This window comes from Benincasa hispida, chromosome 11, assembly GCF_027475165.1.
Source record: "Benincasa hispida cultivar pf3 chromosome 11, pf3_genome.v1.1, whole genome shotgun sequence".
In the NCBI taxonomy this organism is placed as follows: domain Eukaryota; kingdom Viridiplantae; phylum Streptophyta; class Magnoliopsida; order Cucurbitales; family Cucurbitaceae; genus Benincasa; species Benincasa hispida.
In genome coordinates, this window is record NC_143488.1 from 33,354,329 (window position 1) to 33,381,579 (window position 27,251).

A 27,251-nucleotide genomic window follows, 5' to 3' on the forward strand; every position below is an offset into this window, starting at 1 on the left:
TCCCTAAATTCCTTTTTTAATCATATTGTTCTTATAAATCATAATTACACTCACAATTTGCACATTAAAAAAGAAACTTTCCATCAAATTATTTACTCCTTTTTAAAATCATTTACTACTTTTTAATCATAAAAAGGTCCCAAAGTTCTGTAGTTTTATATTGCACTTCTTCAGGAATCCCATGTGGGGAAGGTCTCAAAGTCATATAACGGATACTTTAAGGGTATTATGGTAATTTCATATATAGCTAAAAGCTCGATATTGGTGACATGGTAGATCTGTCAAGTTAGGGTTATGAATTTGTTTCTCTTTCAAAGGAAAACATTTCTATACCATATTCTACCTTCATTTATTAGTTGCCATGGTAAGCCTTTTCAAAAGATAGAAAAAGAAAATGTAATTTCATGTAAAATATCGTTTTTAGTTATTGTATTTTAAGGCCACGTTTACCCCAAGTGAAAACATGATAAGTCAGAGCTCCAATTTGATTACATTTGGTGTTGTTTGCTTGTGTACCGCATTCATCTACTAACACATGAGGCCCACTTCTAAATCTGTAAACAAAAAATGCAATCTGATTGATGAGCGGAGTATACTCAATCTAATTGTATTTGAAAATTACCTCATATCGTTACCGTTATTGTTACTGTTTCAAAAGAAAAATTATAAATTGTAACACTTTTACTATTACCATTATGGTTTGATCCTCAGAGGTAAAGGTAAAGGTAATGGTAACAGTAAATGTGAAAAAAGTTTATAATTGTAGATAAACATGATAAAAAATAATCTAGTTATGTTTGCGATTGTGATCCATTACGATTACACCAATTTTCATTAAGGATTGGTAAACATGGCATAAATTTCATTTGATTTTAGTCATATATTTTTAATTATCTAGTTTAGTGTATATACTTTCAACTGATCTTAAAGTATAGTCATTTAAAGTTAATTTTTATCAAAATTGGTTAAAATAATAATAACAGTGAAGAAAAGCCACTATTCACAATTTATAAAGGAAACACCAATAGAAACTTTTTTTTTTAAAAAAAAAAAATCAACAACAAATGACAAATCTTATTAAATCGAAAAAAATACATAGACTAAAATTGATGATCTGAAAGTATATAAAACAAAATGAAACGAAACCAAAGTAATATTAGGACAAAATGGTATTTGAACCTATAATTTCCACAAGATGGTATATAACAACACACATTTTTTTGTTTTGAAATTCACATTCGGAACATCGATTAGAAGTTCTATCCTCTTAATTTCGGCACTATACCTAAAAATATTATAATAATATTTTTTGATACCTAATAATGGATAGTAATTTTACAGAAATAGCCTTAAGGTGGACACGTGGTAGACGATTATAGGGTAAGGGCAAGCCAAGTGGAATATGTTGGGCTAATTAAAAAAAAAATTAGAAGATTTAATAATAATTATATAAGGATGGTGTTGGGGTTCACAGTCTGTCCCCTCCCCTCATGTTTTGTTGACAAATCCTCAACAACTCTTTGGCTTGATTAGTGATTTGACGGAAATACCCTCAGTTTTCCACATTGGATTCATATCCAGCCAATTACAGCTACTAAATCCAGGGTGGATCACCAAACGATAATATTTTTCAAATATAATAACGTGGACACGTGGCGAACACCTATTTATTTCTTCTACCCATGTTCATTGGGGCCCACTTCTCGCATGTTCTCCTTCTCTCTACACCCCAATTCCAATTCTCTTTTCTTCTTTTTCCACAAAGTTTGTGTGTAATTTCAAACCTATGAAAAAGTCCACTTAAATCTATTTTGACCCTATTTACCAAATCGTAATGAAAATTGGTATAATCGAAATGAGATTTCATTCATTGATGAACCGTAATAGACCTGAATTGTCAAACAATAGGATTGTTTTTTTTTTAATCGAATTTAACTAGAATTATGAATATGTCACATTTTACTGTTACCGTTATTTTCAAAATTATTGTTTGACTCTAACGTTAACAATAACAGTGATGGTAACAACAATAGTAATAGTAAAAGTAACAATAATTGTTAAAAATTCATAATTTTCATACAGCTACAGTAACAGTATTTATAATAGTAATGATAATGTCAACAATAAAAATAGTGGATCCCATGTAATTTTCAACCACAATCGGATTGAACACCTTTTATTCCTCAATTAGATTACACGGTTAGATTACAAATTTCAAGATAGACCTCACATCTCATTACGATTGTGAAAAGTAAATAAACAACAATAAAAGTAATCAACTCGAACCCACTTTTTACATTGCCATTGATGGATTCTTTTTCAATTGGTGTAAATGTGGCCTTAGTGTAATGGCTGAGTAGAGAAGTGTATATCAATGAATCAAGGCCAGATCTAATTAGAGACTTTCAGAGGATATAATATCATTAAGAAAAACATAAATGAAAAGGTAATTACTACTTTTAGGTAAAGTATATATCAATAAGGTATAACTTTCTTTTTGATAGCTTAAGAGTTTCAAAGTTATTCGAGCATCCTTGAAAATTTTTTTATAAGAAGCAAGTGAGTGAACACAAAACATAAATGTTGATTTGAATCTTAGGCATGTGCAATACTTAGTCTCTACTATTATCCTTCCATTTATGTACTCTAGAAACATATGTTCATGTTATGTTTTGTTTATGAAAATTATTATTATTATGTATTTAATTTTGATGAAACTAACTTTAAATGATAAATTTAATGATTTGTTGGAAATATGAAATTAAATTTAGTCATTTGAGACTGCCAAAACTAAAATAGAATGAAATACATAAAATACATCGATCAAAATGATATTCAACGCACTATAGTAGATTTTTTTCACTTTCGATTTCAAATAAACTTAGCATGAATCAATAAGCTAATAAGCTATAAATTGAAGGTAGATCAGAGAGTTGGAATTTTAAAGGGTATATTATGAACCTATTGAACTCATGCCATGTGACAAAGAGTTTATGTATGAATGGAAGATTTTATTGTTCAAAATATAATGTATTTGATCATCTTTCAAATTATTTTGACAAACATATAAGACACTAGCTAAGCCTTTTAATTGTCCAACCAAGTAGGGTCTACTTAACTTGTCAATCCAACTATGTCTTGTACTGTCACTCAAACAACGCTTTTATGATATTTCTCTCAACAAGAAAACAACTCTACAAGGTTTCCTCAAAATTCCATGTTAGGTAAAGACAGTTGGATGAGAAGTGTAACAATTCACAATTTCTTCCACCAACATTGATCCAAATTTACTTGCAATTGAAAAGCATATTTATGGGTTTATTTGGAACATTTCTACCCGAAGAATATTGTTGGAAAAAACCTCTCACTACCATATGATAAGATTAAGTATAAATTAATCGAGAAATTAAAAGAAAAACAATAAAAATAGGAAACACAACCATTTACGGAAAACTCTAAAATTGGAAAAAAAACTGCATGACCCACCATATTGAAATTTACTGTGTGAAAATTGTTACAATTACACATAATTTTCTCCCCGTTCCCAATTACAAGCACTCGCTCAAAACTTTTGTTCCACTCACACCATTTTTTCCATTCTATCAATAAAAGAATACAAAAGGGAATTTAATTAGAGTTAGCATGCTTAAGCTTAAAGTATTTCTATCTGAGACGATATGGAACCAAATGTATAGACTTTCTCTGTTGTATTTGGAGCTCATCATTTCCTTTAACCTTTTGATATGGGACAACCACTTTTCTAATATTTTGTCAAAACCTAACAAAATCTACTTAGCAAGATATTTGAAGAATTCAAAATTCCTGCTACATTCATTGCCTTCACGAACAATCATAATTCTCAACTCAAAGAACTATAACCTTCTCCCCACCATAAAAGTAGACCAGTTTGAATGCCACCTTCTTAGTTTTTTTTTTTTTTTTTTTTTCTTTTTCTTCACATGCATGTCAATATACTTTACTGAAATTTATGATGCAACTTCCACCCACTTAGCTCATCCGAAACTTCTTCAGCCATTGACATAACTTCCACCATACACCTTGCATAACTGCTAAACCCAATGGCTGTGTAGAAACTCTTTGAACTGCTAACAACAATCCTCTATAATGGAAAAAGTGAACACATTACGAGGATGAATCTTGAGTTTCTTCACAAGAATAAACTGTCATCTTCCGAGATAATGAAGATGAATTAGCATCTGACCCAGAACCATTTAACAAGCATGCTCCCGTTAGGACGATCCTTTTTCATGTATCCAATCTGTCACCATTTTTAATAGTCTATCATCTACTTCTTAGAATCTCCATTGGAACCACATCAAACTTGATCTCTTTTTTGATGTGGTAGGTCAGACAATGTTTCAACAACAAAACATACTAAGTAATTCAAGAAACTACGAAATTAAAACTCTAATACTATTTGTTGAGAAAAAAATCTCATTATTACTACAGAAATAAGAAAAAAAAATGGAGAATTAAAAGAAAAATAATAAAATTAAGAAACACAAGAATTTATGTGAAAACACCAATAATAAAAAAAAAAAACTACGACCCACTAGGGAAAACCCACTATGAAAAAACTATTACATTAACACATAATTCTCTCTCCAATCATAATTACAAGAAACACTCTAAAAGCTCTTCTATCACTCACACCATTTTCTCCTACTTTGAACAAGTGATTACAAAAGGGAATTTAACTAGAGTTAGTACACCTAACTTAAAGTGTTTTAATTCAAAACCAAAGGCATATGCTCATTTTTCTAGTGATCAAAACCCATCACTTCACATTTCTGATGTGAACAACCATTCTTCCAATATTTTTGCTAAAACCTAATAGGTAGGGATTATTTTATTTATTTATTTATTTTTTTAACAATGCACTGAGCCCAAGCTAAAAGAAAGACCCAAAACTGAAGGTCTATGATGGAACAAATGGCTAAAGAAATGGCCACGTTGCTGATGATCCTTCCACACATGTCGAAGGTCTAAACTAATCACAATTATTCATCGTTCGCAGACCTCATTTCAACAACAAAAAGGAAAAAAGGAACTCACTCGAGTTTTCTCTTTGTTTTGCAGCCGTGAAAGAAAAGAAGAGATGAACAGATGAAATGGTTGATAAGAAGAAGATTTGCAAATGTAAGCCGAGCATGCATAGATGGAAAAAAGAAGAGGAACACAAGAGATTTTACGTGGTTCAGCAACGAGGCCTACATCCACGAGAGGAGCTTTATTTTAAGATTCTTGGAGGATTTTCAAGGGCTTATAGAAACAGATAAGAACATTCTACCTTAGATCCCCTTTATCTACGATTTTACAAGTTTAATTATGGGTGTATTTGTAAGATAAATGCTTGATTTCACTAAAGTAATTTCTGCTTTACAATTCTCCACCTTGAAATAAACATTTAGTTGATTAATATTTAGCTCCTCTTCATTGATCACTCTTCAACTATCCTTTTTCAAGTAGCTCAAATCCGATGATGTCGAGGCATTTCTAGAGTTTGAGCTAAGTGATTGCTTTCGTCAGCATGTCTGAGGCATTATTTGATGTATGGACTTTAAGAACTTCGATTTTCCCTTCTTCTATCTGTTCTCTGATGAAGTGGTACTTCATAACTATATGTTTAGTGTGATTATGATACTGAGGATGTTAGATAGATGTATAGTACACTGATTATCCCAATAAATTTTTACTTTTATCTGAGTAATTTTGAAGTCTTGAAATAAACCTCTTAGCCATAGGCCTTCTTTTACAGCCTCAGATAGAACAATAAACTCTACTTCAGTGGTAGAAAGAGTTACAATTAATTGCAAGGAAGCTTTCCAACTAAGTACACAACTTTCAAAAAGAAAAATATATCCTGACAGTGACCTTCTTTTATAGAGATCTCTTGCATAATCTGAGTCAGCAAAGCCAAATAGTTCAAGTTCTGAATCATTGCTCTCTTGATATAAGAATCTAGCTTCTTTAATACCCTTTAGGTATCTCAAAATCCATTTTGTGGTCTCTCAATGTCTCTTGCCATGGTTGGCCATGTACCTACTGACCAAACCAGTTGCATAAGCTATGTCTGGTCTGGTAGATATCATTAAATACATGAGACTTCCCACTGCTTGGGAGTAAGGCACTGTCAACATTAATTTTTTATGCTTAATCTTTGTATCTTTTGGTGAACTTTGTGCTGATAATTTGAAATGTTATGCAACGGGTGTAGAAACTGACTTTTCTTCTTTCATATGGAACTTTTGAATTAATTTCTCACAGTACTTAGCTAAACTGATGTGTAATTTGCGTTATGTTCTATTTTTTTCGATATCAATGCCAAGTATCCTTTTTGCACTGCCCATATCTTTCATTTCACACTCCGATTTTAGGAGGTATTAATTTGTTTCAACTTCTCCTTAGAACTACTTGATAGTAGCATATCATCCACATATAGAAGTCAATAGACTGGATTAGCCAGCATTGATGTAAACACCGCTATCATAGGGGCTTTTTAAAAAACCACTATTCTGCATAAACTCATCAAACCTTCTATTCCAGCACCCAGGTGATTGTTTTAGTCCATAAATAGACTTTCTAAGTAGGTAGTAGTATTCTTCTTTCTCCTTGATTTGATAACCTTTAGGTTGACTCATATATATGGTTTCTTCTAAGTAGCCATGAAGGAATGCTGTTTTGACATCAAGCTGGTCTAGTTATAGGTTTTGTTGTGCTACTATGGATAGAAACAATTTGATAGAGGTTTGTTTCACAATTAGTGAGAATGTCTCATTGTAGTCTAATCCCCATCTCTGATTGCATCCCTTAGCAACCAGCCTACTTTGAATCTAGGTTCTTAAACCTTAGAAATGTCTTCCTTGAACTTGTACACCCATTTAGATGCAATAGGTTTACACCCTTTAGGAAGAGGAACTAAGTACCAAGTCTCATTCTTCATTAGGGACTCAATTTCATCATTCATAGCTTCTATCTATCTCTTTGCATTAGCACAACTCACTGCTTCTTCAAATGTGGATGATTCTAAGTCACTCATTTCTTCTTATGCAATCAATGCTAGGTTTACATAATCAGCTTCATACCTTGTAGGTGTATTGTAATTCTCCTTTGCCTATCTCTAGCTAAGGAGTAGTTTCTTAAGTTTGTACCCTCTTGCTCAACTTCAGTGGCTGCCTCTTCTTCTTCTTCTTCTTTTTCATGTTGAGGCATCATATCACTAGTATCTTTAGGATTTAAACTTGAGGAAGCTGATGTAGGCAAGAGAGAGTGCTCCACCTTAATTTTATCAGTCAACTCTTGAGGTGTTTATTCAGGGGTATTTATTTTCTGCATAAAAATTTCAGTTTCCCTGAAAATAACATCTCTGTTGGTCACACACTTTCTTTCAATAGGATGTCAAAGTCCGAAACCTTTTACTCCTTTAGTGAACCCCACAAACATGCATTTGAAGGTCTTTTGCACTAATATAGGCAAGTGTTTTGTGCCAAAGGTCTCCATCAGTAGGCTTTTTAAGAGTTACAACTAAAGCTAATTGCCTCTTTTGAACTCCTTGGACCACATACAAACCATTTATCTGAACTTCCCAGTAGCCTCGTTTCCTTCTGTATTCACAGCCTATTGAGTCAAGCATGCCTAATGAAATCAAATTCCTCTTTAATTTGGGTATATGCCTAACATTTCTGAGTAGCTTCACTGACCCATCTTCTAGTTTTAGGAGAATTTAGCCAATGCCAACCATAGAACAGAATGATTGTTACCCAAGTAGACTTCCTCTATCCATGTCCTTGTAGGTATTGAACCAGACCTTGTTGGGTGTTATATGAAAAGAACACCCTAAGTCAAGAATCCAATCAATGCTCTTTGCTGGATTTTCAAATTCTGCCCTTTAATTAGAGATGGCTAAGGCATTTGAGTAGAAGAATGAATCTTCCCCTACTGAGGCTTCTCCTAACTATGTTGATTGAACCTTTTGATTTTGATTTTTGTTCTTCTGCTCATTGTTTCACTTCAAAGTTCTGCAGTCCTTGATTAGATGTTCAATCTTCTTGCAATATTTGCATCTAATTTTAGACTTCTCCTTGTTTTCATCTGTGGAAACTTGTTTTCCCTTCACTTTGTTGTGATATTTGTTCTTGCTTTTCAAAAATAATCCCTCGGCACTAGGTTTTTCCTCCTTGTTAGACATCATCTTCATTTCTTTGATTTTAAGTGCTAAAATGATGCTATTTGTGGTGACTAAATCTCTACCATACTTTGAGGTTGCCTTCACATCTTTATATGTCTCAGGAAGTGAATTAAGTAGCATAAAGGCTCTATTATCTGCCTCAATAGTGTCATCTTGAATTTTAATGTAATGACCTGACCTTTCGAGTACTTTGAACTAAATACACATTTAAAATCTAGATATTTTTTACCATAAAAATTCAAAACAATAAGGATAGTTTTTCCAAAATAAACTAGAAAAAAATAAATAATAAATAAACAAAACTTTTATTCGGATCCCCTAAAAATAATATTCATATTCAAAACATTAAAATTTACTATCTCACATTAAATTCTAGTTTCAAAATATTTAAATGACAAAAACGTAGACTGAGCGAAAGCAATTTCTCTTGTCCCCATATGACTCTGCCACGGGTCCCGTCTATCACTCGTCAACCTGCTCCTATCATTCCCCGAAAAACATAAAGGAAGGAAGGATGAGTATAACAATACTCGATAAGTGACCTGCTACTGGACCCTCTAGGTTACATGTTAACTAGTTTATCTAGGCATCGATGTACACTCATCATATCAGTTGTGGTGATCCCGAATGGTCACATATCAGTTATAAACATGATCCTAAAGGAGCACGGATCATTCAATAGTGTGTAACCCGAAGGCCCACCAATCAATCATAGACATGAACCCGAAAGGACAGTGTGTAACCCAAAGGTCCACAAATCAGTCATAGACATGAACCCGAAGGAACATGAATCAGTCATAGTGTGTAACCCGAAGGTCCACAAATCAATCATAGACATGAACATGAATGAACATGAATCAGTCATAGTGTGTAACCTGTAGGTCCACAAATCAGTCATAGACATGAACCCGAAAGAACTGACATGAATCAGTCATAATGTGCATATATATAGTCATATATATACACCTGCCCAAATAAGAAAAACTAATAGGAACTCTATAACTTAGCATGCATCAATTTTCATACAACTCTGTGTTATATATTACAGTCGTTTAACTTAGGGCTAAATTTTCATATATATCCTCAATAATGGTAAAATCATCATAGACAAAACAGCCTAATCCAGCCAGTCAATGTCATTAAGTCATTTAGTTGAATCAGTCATAAATTATTAGTCCCAATAGTCTAGAATAATCAGTCAAATCTGTCTTAACAGTCTCAAGAAACAGTCCATATAATCTTAAGTAATTAGTCCATGTATTCTTAAGTAAACAGTCCAAGTAATCTTAAATAAGCAATCCAAGTAATAGGGAGGACTGGTTCGAAGGCAAATCAATAGAAAGTCACTTACCTCATATTGAAATTCCAAAATTAATCCAAGAAATCAATCTCCAACTAAAACTTGAATTAACGTTCCAAACACTTTGTTTGCTCCAAATTTATTTCAAACTTCACTCAAAGATTCAAATCTACGCATAAATCATAATTTAGGATTTCAAATCCAATTCCCAACATTTATAACTAATCCAAAAAGTTCCACGTCTTAATATTCACCAAATAAAAATCCAACGAGCGGCGATGACCGACGGACGCACAATGGTGAATGGCTAAAAAAATATGAAAGTAACAGCGATTTTTCTCTCTAATTGACCTTTCTTTAGAATGTAGTGGATGATTGTATTTATAGAGGAAAAATAATCCTAATCCTATATTATTTGGGATTCCATAACTTGAGATAGATTAGATTTCGTTTTTAAATGAGACATTTTCTCTAATTAATAAATCCATATTTTAATTAATTAGAAAATTCATAATCTAATTAATTTGGGAACCCAGATTCTAATTAAATTAGAAATTTCACAATTTAACTAAATTGAAAATTCCATAATGCAATTAATTTAAATTAAATCCAAAATAATCCAAAAATTCCAATTCTCTTATCAAATCTTTTCCAAACTTTTTTTTTTAATTTTCAAATTTTTATCCAAAATAATCGAAAAATTTCAAATCTCTTCTCAAATTAATCTTAAACCAATTAACTTTCCTAATTAACTTAATTTTGGCTCCAAACAGAAATTAAAGGGAATATACAATCCAATAGTTGATACATCCTTCCAAATATTTAATGAATTTAAAACACACTTTTCTCCAAGTAAATTAATTCAATTTTTCCTTGAATTGAATTAAAATTCTAATTCTTTACAAATATCTTTTAAATTAATTATCTTGTCTCCCAAATTAAACTCTTAGTCCCAATTTATCAAAATAACGTCCAAATATTTCAAGATAATTTAATGAAAATTACTTGAAAAATTTGGGATGTTACATTTAAATTCTGCTGTAATCTTCTTAAACTCATCAAGGTTATCGGTCAAAGTCTTGGATGAATTCATCTTGAATGTAAAGAATCTCTCCCTCAACAACAATTTATTAGGGAGATCTTTAACTTTATCCACATCTTAAGAGCAATCACTTGTCAAAGTACACTCTCTGAGAGATTCAAAACAAGTGTTCTATGTGCGATCAACTCCATATTTTTTATGTCATCTTCTATCACAATAGTAGGAATTTTAAAGAGATCGGTCTTATGAGCTTTCTGTTGCCCCAATACAACTCTAATCTTGGCCTTCCAAAGGTTGAAATCTCTATTTCCATCAATTTTTTCTATGTCATACCTTGCAATTGCCATTTCTTGTCTTCTTTCTTGCTTCAAAAAACTCAAAGATTATCTTTCTTTAAAGTTTTTGAAAACATTTCTTTGTTCTTGCATGTATGATACCACTTTCTGGGATTTTTTTTTAAATTTTTTTTTCACAATCTACCGAGGCCCAAGCTGAAAGAAAGACTCAAAACTGGTGGTCTGTGATGGAACAAATGGCTGGAGAAATGGTCACGTTGCTGATGATCCTTCCACACGTTGAAGGTTTCTAATCATAATTATTCATCGTTTGCAGACCTTATTTCAACAACAAAAAGGAGAAAAGGAACTCACTCGAGTTTTCTCTCTATTTTTGCAGTCGTGAAAGAAAAGAAGAGAAGAATCAGATGAAACGGTCAAGAAGAAGAAGATGATTTGCAGATGTAAACAAAGCATGCAAAGATGGAAAAAAGAAGAGGAACACGAGATTTTACGTGGTTCAACAACGAGACCTACATTCACGAGAGGAGCTTTATTTTCAGATTCTTGAAGGATTTTCAAAAGCTTAACGAAATAGATAAGAACATTCTACCTTGGTTTCTGACTTAGTTCCCCTTTATATAGAGTTTTACAAGTTTAGTTTTGGGTGTATTTGTAAGATAAATGTTTGATTTCATTAAAGTAATTTCTGCTTTACAGTAGGCCTTTTGTTTTTCCATCACCCCCTCGATTTTATTATTGAAATCGCTAGCTTTGACAAGTACTAGACTTGACATCAATTATTTATTTATTTATTGCAAGACATTCTACATTTGACAATCTTTCTTGACATTTTGTATATGGTAAATAAGTTTTATAAATAAAGAAGAAAAGAAAAACATGTTTTTATTTTTTTTAAAAATACCATTTTGGTTTTTAAGTTTTTAGTCTAGTTTTCATTTGCTGCCTAAGTTTCAAAATATTACATTTTATTCCTAAAATTTTGAGGTTAATTTCTATTTAGTTTGTTAATTTAAAATGTTTTCCCTTGAATTTTGAGCTTAGTTTTTTCTTTTCTCTATTTAGTCTATAGTTTTCATTTGGTCCTCAAGCATTTGAACACTTTAGTCTTTGATGTTAAACTTTCGGTTAATTAATTTAAAACAATTATAAAGTAAACTTTTAAAATTAATTTTAATAATTAATTTAAAACAATTATAAAGTAAACTTTTAAAATTAATTTTAATAATGATGGGATGGGTGAAAACTATTTGATTTCGTTTTTTTTTTAATTCTTTTAAATTAAATTATAAACATTAATACTAAGGATGAAATGTGAAACTTAGGAACTAAATGTAAACAAAACTCAAAACTCAAGAGTAAAAAAATAATCCTTTGAAACCAAGGGTCTAAATGAAAATTCAAACAATACTTAGGGTTAAAAATATAACATTTTGAAACTTAAGAATTAAACTGAAACTAACCAAAAACTAAGAGACCAATATTTTTCTCATAAGTTAAATTACAAATTTGCCTTTATGGTATGGAACAAATTGGAGTTTAGTTCTCAAAGTTTGATAAATCTTATAAATAATAGTCCTTATGATTTGATAAAATCATTAAAATTACAAATTTGCCTTTATGGTATGGAACAAATTGGAGTTTAGTTCTCAAAGTTTGATAAATCTTATAAATAGTCCTTATGATTTTAATCATCAGAAAAATCCTTATCATAAGGACAACTTAAGATAGTTTTAACAAACAATAGGTTGGTTTCAAATATAGAAAAATAAATTAAAATATTTACAAAATATAGTAAAATTTTCAACAAAAAAAAATTGTAATTTGATATTTTTTTTAAAAAAAGATATTTTTCCTTCTCTCGGCATACCTTTTACTCTCCAACTGTTATCTAAAATTTTCTGGCCCTTTGTATATAATTTTTTTTACGAGCAATTCTCAGTTTCATTATATCATACATTTAACCTAACTTATATTTTTCACTCTAAGAATTTTCTTTTGTTAACTTTCTTTTTTTTTTCTTTACTCCATCTCACTTATTTTGCACAAATATCTCTCCTATTGAAAAAATTAAGAGACCTCCACTCATCATAAAATACATAAATTACTACTTTCATTGTTAATTTTCTTTTGATGAAATTTGTTTATAAGAATTCACATGAAAGGAATGGAGACTTTTTTAATACAACAATTGAGAAAGTAAGCTTATTTGACACAATAAGCTTACCTTACCATTCTACTTAATTTATTTATGTATATAACTTTTTCCTCTTTAGCTAAATTTACACTCTTAACAATCCTCTAATTTCTTTTGTTCTCTACAAATCTCAATCGTTTCTATTTTCATATAACATCTTCTCTTTCTAAAATTTCTCCAACTTTTCAACTGTGTATCAACATACACAGTTTAACTAACGTAAAGTATATACTATCGACTAAGTGGTTAGAGGTTCAAACTCTCCACCTATATATCGTTAGAACTAAAAAAACAATAATAATAACCTTTCATTCTCTTTTGGACCCATCTTAATCTCTCTACCATGTCTCAGTTCAACAGATTTTTGTTTCCATTTTGTAAGAAAACGAATAAAGGATGCAAAAAGGAAATTAATTGAGAGAGCCAATTAATGTATCATAAAAACATAACAAAGGAGTTCATGGAAACCTTAAAGAGACATTATTAATTATTCCGCAGATAAATAGCGATGAAGGCAAGTTAGTCAATATCGCAAGGTGGATAAGACATCTCTACCTTGATCCTCATATTTGTGACGCAGTATAGTTTATTAACAAAAACAAAAAATGTATATCCTAAGAGGCTTTGTACATCTAATAATTGTACCCGATGTTGGGGTTCGCAAGTGCATGATCTTCCTATTGCCCTTTAGATTTGAGGGACAATAAGCGTCTGCGAATTTTGAGGTATCCAAATCTACCAGCACCAGGGGAAGAACCATCAAAAACATATGGCAAGAACCCTGTTGCTCCTTTGTATCTTTGCTGAATCTGGATCATTGAAACTTCAATAATTATATAATCATATCTATTTCAATATACACATTAATTGAGATTAGTATTGTTGGTAAATGGGGAAGAGAGGGTGGATTTAGTCCTTCAAATAGATGCCAACCAAAGGTTGGGCTTCTTATTCCCCAAAATGTGAGTTTGGAAACTCATTTTCAAGTATGCATTTTGCAAATAAAACAAACCACCTATTCCAAATCAATATTATTAACCATTAACTTAAGGTTAGTTAAAATCAAAGTGTAGTAATTTTAAAGAGAAAGAGGGATGTGAAAGAAAAGGAAGAAATTAGAGACCTCAATGATTTGGTGGCTGCTGCCTAAGGAGTTTCGACCCATAACACAGACGGTTCCACCGGAGCCCCCACCCGTAATCTTTGCTCCATACAAAGTTCCGTCTTCGGATTTGGATAACTTGGAGTGCTGCATATCTTGAACCAACTGAACTAGCCTGTCCGTCCCATCCGACCCCAGTCCACATGCACTGTAACTATAATGGCACTGCGCTCCACATGGAACAAATAATTCACCATTTTTATTATTATTATCTAAATAACAAAACGAAGTGCAAACGAAACAAAACCAAATGGTACCTACCTGATACAACAATTCTCCAAGAGATGTCAGTTGGTCGTCCGAAGTTGCAGAAGTGAGCAGCGCTTTGAAGGCCTTTAAACCCAAATGTTCAACAACCAATCAATCAAACTAAATATATGTATAGCCTTGCAAATGTAAAGCCAATGCAAATGCAAACCTTCACACGGAAGTTCTCATAGATAGGATGACGAGCAGGGGCCCTGACTCCATAGACCCTCTTTGGATCGATCACCGTTACGGCATCGTTGTGATCTGAATATTTCTCCATAAAAGCCTCCCCTTTTATTGTCTCCGGCAGCTGCTTGGCGTACATGGCTTCGTAGCGGTGAGGTGGGAGATTGCATAGATAATCTAAGGAGGATTCGGATTCCAGTAACTCAATGCCATCGTCTTCCAAGTCGTCGTGGCTTATGCCATTGGCCAGTGATGAGGAGTTTGATAACAACTCTGATGCTCTTGACTTTATCATTCTCCGCCCCATGAATGCCCCAATTCTAACTGAGCCATAGTCTGCTCCACCAACGCTGCATCACCAACAATGGAGATTACTTACTGTTTGATGAGGTTTTCTGTATTTTGAAAATACAACTCTCTTTTTCTTCTTTTTTTGTTTTCTCTTTTTTTAATTTGGTTTTGTTATTACCATTTTCAATTTATGAAATATCGGGGGAGGGGATTAAGAGAACTATGAGTTCAAGAGAAAAGTAAGGTAGAGAAAGGAGAAAACAGAAGACAATTTTTAAATAGAGATTTGGGGGAGGTAGAGAATAGTTGGGGGAAAAAATGTTATATTACAACCTCATTCTCGGACTATCAAGTTTGTAACAACCAGAATATGGGGCCAGAAATCGAAGAGGATGAGGTATTGATAGAAAATTGGAGATCTCAATTAGGGTTCCTGATCTTTCAAACTTGTGTTCCATAAGTTCCTTGATTTAAAAAGTGTCGAATAAGTCTTTTAACTTTCAACTTTGTATCTAATAAATCTTTGATTGGATAAACATTTTTTAAATTTAACAAAATTATTAGAATTAAATTTGAAAATAAACACATTTTTTTTTTTTTATGTCTAATAGATTCGTCGTCAATTATAAAAAAATGTTGAATATATCAAATATCTATTAGATACATAATTGAAAATTTAGGAATCTATTTGACATTTTTAAAGGCAAAGATTGATTAGACATTTCTAAAATTTAGAGATCTAAAAATTGAAAGTTTAGGATATGTTAGAAACTTTGTAAAGTTTAAAAACCTATTTAATTGTTCTAGCATTGAACATTTAACCAAAGTCAAATTGTTTGAAATACATTTATTGTTTCTCTCTCATACATCCACTTATGTAGTACATCTACCCGCCGCACGATGGTGGCGTCCTCCAATATTTTCTTATTAGGATAATAGAAAGGTTATAGAGATGTTTTAGAGAACAAAAAAAAAATATATATTCAAACAGGTTGGAGAGAGATATATGCAACAGAGGTAGAGATAAAATTTAGAAAGACAAAGCTTAGAGGGGGAAAGAAAGGTCATGGAGAAAAAAAAAATAAGGAGAACGACTTTGATGTGAAAAAGTTGGTAAGAAAGAGAGGTTAAAAAGTTGGAAAGATGTGTAATAGAGAAAGAAAACTCGTAGAAAAAAAGTTGATAAAGAGGAAGATATGGAAGAGACTAAGAGAGGTCCAGCAAAACTTTAGAAAGAAATCAAATATAGAGGGAAAAAGTTAGAGAGAAAAGATGAGAGAGACAGATTTAAAGAAATAAAGGTAAGTTGGAAAAGGCCAAAGAGGAATGCTAGAGAGTGTAACAACCCAAATTTTGTGTAATTTTTAATTTAATTATCTTAAATGATTTGAGAATTATTTTGAATTTTTTTAGGTTAAATTGAATTATTGTAAAAAGATAATTTAATTTTTTTTTTTGGGGAAGGGATTTTGAAATTTAAGTTTTAAATTAAGGAGAATTTGGGATTGACTTCAATTTTAATTTAATTTGGAAAATTGAGAGATTTAGATTTTTCGAAAAGATAATTCATTTAAATAAATTATATTAGAATAATTGATTTAAAGTAATTTTCCCATAAGGAATTGGGAATTTAGAATTGGATGAGGTTAGGAAAGGAGTTTCTATATATATATATATAGAAGTTTGAGCTAAAAGTTAAAAAAGATAAGGAAAAAGAAAAGGAAATTTCTTTTTTTCTTCACGCGTGCGTCAAGTTAAGTCCCCGTTAAAAAGAGAAGAAAAAAAAATTGGATGAGGAAAATATATATATATATATATATATGTGTGTGTGTGTGTGTATATGTATATTTATATATATGTGTGTGTATTGGAACAGAGTTTCGGATGTTAGAAGGACCGGATTGCCAAATTTTGGCGGGTCTTGGTTCTTATCCTTCAAAGATTTTAATCAATCAAATGGATAGTTGGCCTAATTATTGATTGAATCTTGATTGTGGAGGATTAATTTGAGATTTCAAGGAGATTTAGAGTCGTCGTTCAACAATATCAAAACGGTTTTGACCCATTTGATTGGGCCATTTGTTTGGGAGATTGGAAACGATTTTGGAAGCAAGCTATACTTTGGTTTTAATTTGAGTTTCAATTATCGATTGTTGCTTGGAGAGTAATATTTGGACTTACAATTTGAGATAAGTAAGGAACCACCTTCGTGCCTAGCGATAAAATTAAGGATAATTTTGTTGATTCTGAGACTTAAATAAGCATGAAATATGTTTGAAACATGTTATATGTATGAGCATGATCTAGGATTTTATGAGATATATTAAAAGGACGATTGAGTACGGGCCTAAATTCTACGATAAGTGATAATACTACTAGAACGTCTTAGCGCTAGGCAAAAATAAGATATATGTTGATGAGCATAACTTCATGTGACTTATTATGTGAGTATAAATGTATACCATGCAAATTATTATGTGATCTAGTATATGAAAGTGATGTACTAAGGATGATTTATGAACACTACATTAAACATGTATGTTGAGACAACATGACATCGATTACGAGATTTTATGAGACTCATGAATATGTGAATGTTATATAGTATGAATTTAGATGTGATCTCTTTTCCTTTCCACACCCTTTGATTGCATAAAAGTGGTACATGTCCAAGGGCGCTAGTGCATGAAAAAGATGTACTAGGGTTAGTATGTATGAAAGTGATACATACCTAGAGGGGACTGGGGTGTACGAAAGAGGTGTACGCTCGGTGGGCTATGTGTGTACGAAAGAGGTGTATACATAACCATGTGTACGAAAGGGGTGCACATCCCTACATTCGTAGAGAAGACCTGGGGTGTATGAAAGTGATGCATTCCCAGAGGGTTCAAATAAGAGAAATCTTCAAGTCCCACTAGTATAGTGTTTCATTTCATGTTGTATTTATTGGACATAAATGTTTAGCCTGACCCCAATAGTGGGTTTACTTACTGAGTATTTTATATTCTATCTTTTCTCATGTTTCTTTTTCAGAAAAAGGTATAGTGAAATCTGTGATCGAGCTACTGGAACCAGTCCCCTATGCTTCCGCTCATGTTTTCAAGATTTTATGTATTAAAAGTTAAAGTCTTGATGTTTCAACATTTTGTTTTGGTATTTGTGCTTTTAAACCTTTTTATGAGAATTTTCTAGTTTTGTTTTATGATATTAAAGGATTTAATTTAAAGATAATTATTTTATAATATTTATTTAGTTTTGCTAAATCATCAATTCGAATTGTATGCTGATGAAAAGATGGAAAAGATAAAACTTTGAAAGACATAAACCTATTTATAGAACTTTTTAAAAGGAGAAAAAGCAAAATGGTAGGCAAAAAAAGGGAAAACAAAAATCGATAACAAGAAGAAAAAATTACCTGTGTCGAATTCCTGAATCAATTCCCCAAAATCGAATGTGACCAGGTATATCAACTAGCCCAATCACCTCTGCCGGCTGCAAAACAAAACATTATCAAATTCCAATGCACATCATTACTCTGTAAAACTATTGATAGTTGGTGAGAGTTATTGACTTGTATTAGTGAAGAACTGTTTAAAAAGGCTTTCCGTGTGTATGTACACTCATGTACGATAAAGAGGGGGTTGTTAATGATGAAATATATGAAAAAGGGCCTTCAGGACTCGAGGTTATCCCCACACCTCTTTCCTCCTTCACAGGAGCAAAACCTATCTGTTCAAGAAGACTCTTTTTTATGATAAGGGGTTCGTCCTCAAAAAGGGGGTCATTGTGACCTGACCTGCCCCAAGAGTAGTGCACTTGGCATAAAAAAGATCCCAAATTGAATAAGAAAAGTTGATCATTCGCGAGGTATCTTTTTTCTTTTGAAGAACATGATGCTTCTTCTGGTTTAGCTTTAATTGGCAGCGATTGGATTGGATATCATTATATCATACCTGGCACACCATTGCTAGCAATTTATCAGCTTCCCCACACGCCGATGTCATCTGGTCCATCACTCCACACGGTGCTCCGACTATGTGATTCTCCACCTAATTAGTTAGCATATTAATTATGAAGATAATAAAGAGTCATAAATAGCCAATATAGTTGAATATCACCACCTCAGTTAAAGTTCATACCTTTTGACAAAGCAGCGCCAGATCTCTTGGACTGATACTTAATCCTGTAATATTTTTCCATTTCAATTTATTTTGTTCATTTTCAAATGATTATTCCATAAAAAGGAATAGTTTTAGAAATATTACCATGAGCAGCAGCTATGGCAGACATTGAAGCTACCTCCACCGAGGCTGATGACGATACACCCTTCCCTTCTGGGACTGTGGAAGAAACCTGTCCCACGTTAAATAGCATCAATGACTAAGGACAATCGGAATTCCATCCTGAATGGTGGAGGAATCTCCAAAGTTGAAAGAAGATTTATCTAAAACCATTATTATTGAGCAAAATAAAGAGGCTATTTACATAAGAAACTACCATATTATTATTCCACATTTTATATTTTCTCTTAGAAAATACTTTATGTGAAAAGTTTAAACACGGTATGTTTTGCATACCAACAAGCTGATGCTATCTTCAAAACGAACACCCAACTCCTTCATTAAAACCAATATGGTGCCTGCAATGTATGCTGCCCACTTCTGCGCAGGATCTTGAGCAAAATATTTCCTTGCCTTCTCATACGACATAGGCCTCTCCCCATCCATGAAGTCTGACAAGTCCATGTCGAACGTCGGGGCACGGTTACTCAACTCCGACCCATACGACACCTAATCAAGTAGAAAATAATGATTGGTGAGAAAAAGAAAGAAAGATTTAATGCTAATACAAGTCCATGGAAATTACGGTTGCAGCTTACAATTTGAAGAACAGGTTTGGATCCTTCTCCTTTGGCATTCTGGCGAGCCTGAGCATGTTTCCAGAGGCGGTGTTTAGTAGGATGGTTTCTTTGCACAGCTACATGGCATGCTTCTCTTATAGGCATCTACAACAGTAGATGGCGGAAAGAACATTTTAGAATCATGGAGATTGAAATTCACAACATGAATTTCACATGTTCTGGTGGAAGAAAAAGATTTTTAAATGCTTATAATTTTCCATTTTAATTAGATTTTAGTTTCCAAGAATTAGTCAAAATAAAAGACATTATAATAATGTAAAATAATTTATTAAATTAGAAAACAGGAATACTTGAGCATCTTAAGCTGCACCTATTTTTTTGGGGCCCACTCCAACCATACAACAGAAAAAACTAGAGGATATTTATATAAGGAATAAATAAGAGTTTATTATGTGACAAACTGTAGTTGTACAGCTGGGTGAACTGCAAAGATGGATGCAGCTCAGAATCTATCCAATTTTTTTTCCTTTCATTGCAAAAAAATGTCAAATTTAGGTTAAGCAAATTATGAACTAATCTATTTAGAATATTTGAAACTACTGTAAAAATCACTTGTGTTTTTTGGACGGTTAAATTTAAGAAAAAACAATACAAAAATGAATATTGCATTTTCTGTTTTCTGAAAGGCATCGTTCGAAATATATAATAGGAGTTTTAAAAGTGTAACTTTACCTGAAGAACAAGACTTCCTGAGTAGTCAGCAATGCCTCCCATGACATCCAATCTCCCTGGAGCTCTTGTCACAAAAATGTCTTCCTGTAGTTGCAAATATACATACAAGAATTTCCATTTTATCCATACCAAAATAATAATAATAGCAATAACAATAACAATAAATACAACTACAAAATTGCAACCTCCCAATTAAAAAGCCCAGCAGCAGCCTTCCGCTCCCGCATTTGGCGTTTCTCAGTCTTTCCAGAATCATATACTGAGTTCAATTCAGCCAGGCTCTTTAAGAAACTCATTGTATCAGAAAGACCTTGAACGTCGCCATGAAGCACATCAAAGTCTTCCATATATCTGTTACAAGTCATAAACACACAGCAACAGAAATTAGATTCAAGAACAAGAAGCTACCTGTTTTCAAGATAAACTACATTTCAAGCACAGAAAGTTCTCACGATTCCATATGAGCGACTCTCCCTTCTACAGGTAAGGTTGGTGATTTGTTTGCAAGACCAAGTTCACTTTCAGCATTGGCAAACCAATCTGGAATACATAGATCTCGTCCTGGGGCCCTTTGGAGTTGATAGCCAAGAACTATAGCATCCCTCAATCTTCTGGCTCCACTAAACTATAGTTTGACAGTGAAAAATGAGAATAAGAACACAGGATGTCTCATTCACTAACCATATACAAACAACAAATTTCACTACGCTGTGGAAAGAATCATCATTATGAGAAATCAGAAATGAGTACTTTAAAAGTTGATTTTAACCTTATCTGATGCATAGTTTTTTCCACTGGCTGTCTCCTGCAAGATATGAGCTGCAACCTAAACTTTTAAAGAGAGAATTAGAAAATAGAACAATCAAACCACATGGATGTAGAAGTAGAAGCACATCATCTTTATCTATGGAAAAAGAAAGTAAACAAACCAAATATAATCCTAAAGAACTGCTACAAAATGGTGATACAATGTGTAGAAGACTATACCTCACCACCATTTGTGCCACCCTCATAGCAAGGTTTCAAACTAATTGCACGTTCGAGATATGGTTTCCAATGACCTGTGAGTAGGTCCCTTCTTATCATCTCTACTCCACTTTGATAATACTGTTGTTCATGAGATGACAACATAATTAGATTATCAATAACAAGGTTACAGGGAGGACAGATTAGTTAGACAACAATTCAATTTCACCTCAAGCATATTCCTCAGGAATGGTTCTTCGTTAAAATAATCACGGCGGACAAAGACAAAAGGTAACTTGAATGCCAATGCTTCACTGACAGTTCCATATCCAATTTTGCCTGAAAGAACAGGAAGATTATTAATCTACCCTTATTAATCCGATTCAGCTCAGGGACCAACGACTGACAATATTATTTATAACTCACCAAGCATGCAATCGGAAGCAGCTATTAGATCAGGTGTATATGCATCTTTTGCAAGCTTGATGAAATTTGGTGGAAGCTCGTCTGTTTCAGAAGCACCACAAACCTGAACCAATAGTCAAGATGCCACAATATAAGTGTTTGTGATCATAGAATCACCTAATTATCTAATAAAAATGATATAAATAAGATGTCCAAAAGATACCAGACACAGCCAGCCGGGGGGTAAGTATTCCTCTTTCAACTTCCAACCCGCAGGCTGCCAGTGGGAGAGAAAAAATAAGGGAAAAGTTAATAAGACTAAGCAATGACAATCATATAAGAAATCCTGAAATAATTTGTAAAAATTATATGGCTACATTTGAAATTTTATCTAGGTCAACAGAGTAAGTTATGTACACTGTCTTTACAGGCATCCAAATTTCAGAAAAGAACGCAATGAAAGAATTAATAGAGTTACTTCAATAAGTAAAGTTGTGGATTATTTAGAAGTTAACGAACAATATACCAGAACTGATCATAATAAAAGGTGGAAAATAAATAAATTTGACAGACCTGCCCACCGAAATTGAGGATAACTAACTTTGTATCTTCTCCAATCCCAAGCTCCTTCCTGACCTAGAATGGTGAATTAACCATTAATGACTTAAAATGATCGAGAGATTTAACAAAACTTCACAAGACAGTACCTCCTTGCGCTGTTTATGAAGCCTTCTAACAACTAGAGGTACATCAACAACGTCACGAAAAGCAGGCACTGAAAACAGGGGTTCATTGTATAAATATAAAATTTAAATAAGCCAGCTCCCAGAACTAGAATTTGTGATTCGGGTGGTTGTGATACAGTTAAAAAAATGAGACAAATTGGTAGGACATTAGTACTTGGACAATATCCTGGGAGGCGGATGAGGAACTCGCAATGTGAATAATCCTCAGCAATCTGGAAAGAGATATAATGAGTTAATACAAAGAAATGACCAATCAAGGGCTACTATAAGAAGATTACAGAATGTTAAATTATAAACATTATTATCTCAGTTATCCTACCACACAGACTGAGGATGAAAGAAGATTGTCATTGAAAATTTATTTTAAAATACTTTTTAGAGTTTAGGATCCATGCATCAAAATATATCTGAAAATACAGCCACCATCGGAGTGGTCTGCAATTATGGAAATTACATCTGGTCAAGAAGTTGGCTGGAAAACCATATCTTGACTTAAACTCACTTTGTGAAGATATGGTCCCCATGGAATTCCTACTGAGAAAAATACATCACATCCAGAAAAAAAATGATAACAGTCTACGATAAATGTTATCAATTCACTTTGTAAGATCAGCATAAGTTCATTCAATGAGTGATTTAGACGCTAAGAAATTAACAAGGTAATGTTAAAACAAGGCCATACTCTTTTAACGTGACTCTAAATCATCATCAAGACTTCATTGGATAAGCTTTCTTTCTTTTTTTTCTCTCGTTGGCAATATTACAACATATCAATGCAGAAAGAGAACGATTCACCTGCCAGACTATAGAACGGTGATGATGCCCTGCAGCCATCACATACTCCGCATAGATGAAATCCCAACTGCAAGTATCAACTAATACAATCATTAGCTAAATAATAAAGTTTTGAACCAATGCAAGATCTGGCCGAACCTTTAAACTCTTAGTACCAAGCAAAAAGAGCATTAAAATTTAAGAGATGCTTGAAGTTCCGACTAATAAGAAATAGACAAACAATAAAGTTACCTGAAGTTTGTGACACAAACAGAGCGAATTCCAGCATCAGCAGCAGCACGACAAGCAACTGGTACAACATCTGAAACCTGCTTAATCATGGCAACAAAAGTAAATCCATCAAACCTTTTTTATATTAATTAATTAAATTTGACACAAACCTTTTGTATATTAAATGTGTGGTTTAAAGCAAAAGAATATTTCGCCAAGGTCATTTAATGTCTGATACTAGATAGATGTTACGATGTATCATGATAATCATACTACGCAGTTTGCATTGCACTATTTAGTATACATATTACGAGAAGCATTTACCACTAAGTCAGCTTTGATCGAGTTGAGCCACTCTACTTCAGTTGCCAAAATAGAAGCACGTGGCACCACAGCTGTCTCATGATACTAATATATCAAAAAACAAAGAAAAAATCATCAACAAAGTTAGAAGAAAAAATAAAAGGATCCAGTAGAAAGGAATCAAAAGTTAGTGAAGTAGCTCCAATGTATTTTCTTTTCTTAAGGAATCAGGGGGAAATGATGGAAACAATCAACAAGCAACTGGGGAGAAGAAAACAAGAAAAGAGAAACGAAAATTTCTCCAATCACCCTCTCCAGTGATGCCAGGCGATCCACTGTCAGAGCATCTGCTTGAACAGCTCCGCAATCCAACAATACCTGACAAGTAATGAGACTTTTATAACCACTACAAAATCATTTTCGCGTAGGATTGATATGGTTTACATATGCAATTGCATGGGCATTCATTCAAAATTGCATGAACTTGCAATTGGTATAAATCATCTAATGAAAAGTAATTTACAATCGCAAACGTAAAACACAAGAAATTAATCAAACATCAAGGGGAAGAATAAAACTGAATTGGACATCGGACTACCTTTCGTATGAATAACCGAGGAGAGTGAATTGCAGAAGTAAAAACGAACTCAGGAGCACCGCTAACCACATGAACATCGTGCCCAGCAAGTATAAGATGCCGAACAACCTTTTCATATAAGCATTACATCAAAATTTTCGATAATCAGGATATGATCGCCGCAGAAAAATGTCAACAAACCAATTCAACTAAAACAAAAATGGGGAAATTCGAAAGTCCCATATCATCATTCCCTCAAACAAGTAAAACCCATAAACCAAAACCCCAAAATCGAAATTCAACAGAAACATGAAAAATAAACTAAAAAATTGATCATTAATTCAGCTTAAATTGAAAACTCCCCCTCTAAAACACTTCAATGTAAAAAAAAAGCGTTGATTAAATCAGAATTCAACAAGAAAAGAAAAGAAAAGAGTTGATTAAAAACGTAATCAATGGAATTGGATGAAGAAAAGTGACCTCAATAACACGAGTAGCGTGGCCGAAGCCATGACCAGTGACATAGTAAGCGAAAACCAAATGATTTCGAGACGCTGAAACAGCCTCGGCCTCCATCTCAATCCTCATTTTGATGTAGTCAGTGGAACAATAAGAAAGGGATGAATGAGAAAAGTGAGGGAGGGAGGAAGGAAGAAGAGGAAGAAGAGGAGCAGAGGAATTGTGTTGATATGAATGGAGGATTTTTGGTTATCGATAAAAATGGAGGATTTTAGGTGAAGAAGAAACCGTATGACTGTGAGTTTGTTTTCCTCTTCTTCTGCTGAGACCGTTTTTTCATATTTGATTCTGCCTTTGGACTCTGTTTTGAGACATTTAATTCAAAATTAATTGGCTTTTTTTTTTTTCTTTTTGAATCAAAATTAAATAATAAATACTGTTTGGATAAGAGAGAAAAATATATATATCAGTTTGTTTTTGTTTAGATTTTATCTTTTAATTGCGTAAGCTTCACGTCACAAGACTCACAACCAATAATTCACCTGATTTCTTGTCCTCGGCCGGATTCCTAAAAATGGGGGATTATTAATTACAAAATAAATCCTTCAACTTTCTTTTTCTTTTCTTTTTTTCCCTTAAAAATAAAAGAGTCAGCTTTTTTTTTTTTAATCAAAAAGACAAAAAAGAGGTAAACTGTAATTACTTTTTTTTTTTTTTTTTTTTTCATACGAGTTAGGAAAATGTCGGTTTTCAGATTCAATTTTAGGAGGGAATTTCAATTTTATTCCAATTTCTAGTAATTTTCAGATTTTTTTTTAAGTAATTAGCTATGTTACATCATTTTCAGAAACCACATATTTATTTTTTAACTCCATTTAAACTTTTTTCATTGAATTTTTATGTCATTTCACCTCAAAATTGAATTAACAAAGTTTTTTCCTTTTATCATCCCATGATTTCATTTTCAAGAAATCAAATTGGAGGAAAATAACATATATTTATTTTTAACTTCATTCATCTTTTCCATTGAACTTTCACATCATTTCACCTCAAACTTCAATTGATGTGAGTAATATTCCTCTCATTTTCTCTCAAGCTCTATATACTTGTAGGTGGCGTTTGGCGCATGTTTGGAATTTTAAACCTGTGAAAGTTAAGCCTAGGCTCAGAGGTTTAAGTATGTTTGGAATACAGTTTTTGGAAGTCTGGGTTTAAAATGTATGTGTTTGGAGTCCATGCTTAAAGTAGCCTGGAAATGAATGACAGATTTATAAATATTTAGTTTGTGAAATATTTTCTTGTATTTAATCACCAATTAGATTTTATATTAGTTAAAATTTGTCATATTAATTGTTTTAATATAGTTAAGTTTAAAATAAACTAAAAAAATTTAGAAGAATATTTTTAAAAAAATTTTGAAATAGAGATTTTGACTAAAATTATAATTTTATTTAATCTATTATTTTAATAATTTAATATTTTAATCTTACTATATTTTGAAATAAAATTTCATAGATTTTTGTCACTTTAACTGATTTGAAAATGATCTTTTTTTTTTATCATAATATGTTGACATAAAATTGAAATAAACTAGTATTTTAATATTAAATTCAATGATTGAAAAACTATACTTTTTTTTCTTATCAAATTACATTTGAGGAATAAAAAATCATAAATTCTGAGTTTTAGTTTTTATTTGGTTGCTAAGTTGTTTTAAACATTTTAAATCTTTAGAAAATGATTCTAAGTTTTCGAGCTAGTTAAATTGACCAACAAAAAAATTAAAATATTATTAAATTAAATTCAAGCTTTCAAACATATATAAGTTATACACATATAACCTAAATAAATATAACTAATCTTTCAAAAATTCATTTTTAATTAAACATTTTTGATAAAAACTCATTAAAATAAAAAATAATACATGCATTGCAATTTTTCTTAAAAGTGTCTTTATATACAAATTTGTCTAGCTTATTATATACTAAGAGTATTTTTATTAATATTTTTCAAGATTGGTTGGTGGTGGTCGCCGGTTGTGGCAGTTGGAGGGTGGAGAGAATTTGTTAGTGTGGGGGAAAGGGGGTTGCCAAAGGTTGGTTGGTGGTAGTCGAAGTTGGACAGTGGCGACTGGAAATTGGCTGACGACAGTCACCAAGGTGGCGGACAGAGTTGGCTGGTGATGGTCGTCGAGGTGGCGGCTGGAGTTGGTCAATGACGGTTGCAGAAGGTGGTGACTGGAGTTGGCCGGTGGCGATCGTCGGA

The 27,251-nt window shown here is 32.5% G+C and overlaps 1 protein-coding gene and 1 long non-coding RNA gene across 4 annotated transcripts; one reads left to right on the forward strand and one right to left on the reverse strand.

Moving 5' to 3' along the window:
* The first annotated feature begins 4,843 nt into the window (after positions 1-4,843).
* On the forward strand, positions 4,844-11,548 carry LOC120091107 (uncharacterized). 3 transcript variants are annotated; one of them, XR_016524197.1, is made up of 4 exons: positions 4,844-4,858; positions 4,938-5,004; positions 5,101-11,132; positions 11,227-11,548. It is a non-coding gene; the product is annotated as an uncharacterized LOC120091107 (long non-coding RNA). The 3 variants fall into 3 exon arrangements; XR_016524196.1 differs by lacking the exon at positions 4,844-4,858 and having other exon boundaries at positions 4,874-5,004; XR_005485659.2 differs by lacking the exons at positions 4,844-4,858; positions 4,938-5,004 and having other exon boundaries at positions 5,011-11,132.
* A 1,953-nt stretch (positions 11,549-13,501) lies between these two features.
* On the reverse strand, positions 13,502-25,421 carry LOC120091363 (L-arabinokinase-like). Its single transcript, XM_039049361.2, has 27 exons — positions 25,008-25,421; positions 24,549-24,656; positions 24,260-24,328; positions 23,972-24,055; positions 23,669-23,745; positions 23,438-23,504; positions 22,797-22,854; positions 22,604-22,671; positions 22,470-22,532; positions 22,120-22,173; positions 21,918-22,020; positions 21,721-21,830; positions 21,513-21,632; positions 21,295-21,351; positions 20,978-21,150; positions 20,711-20,876; positions 20,526-20,609; positions 19,812-19,937; positions 19,510-19,722; positions 19,198-19,285; positions 19,072-19,115; positions 18,886-18,981; positions 18,348-18,424; positions 14,625-14,991; positions 14,468-14,539; positions 14,168-14,371; positions 13,502-13,853 (listed from the first exon to the last, which is right to left on the reverse strand). Exons 1-27 carry the CDS (start codon positions 25,113-25,115, stop codon positions 13,722-13,724), a joined length of 2,988 nt encoding a protein of 995 aa, XP_038905289.1. The 5' UTR covers positions 25,116-25,421; the 3' UTR covers positions 13,502-13,721.
* Positions 25,422-27,251: the final 1,830 nt, after the last annotated feature.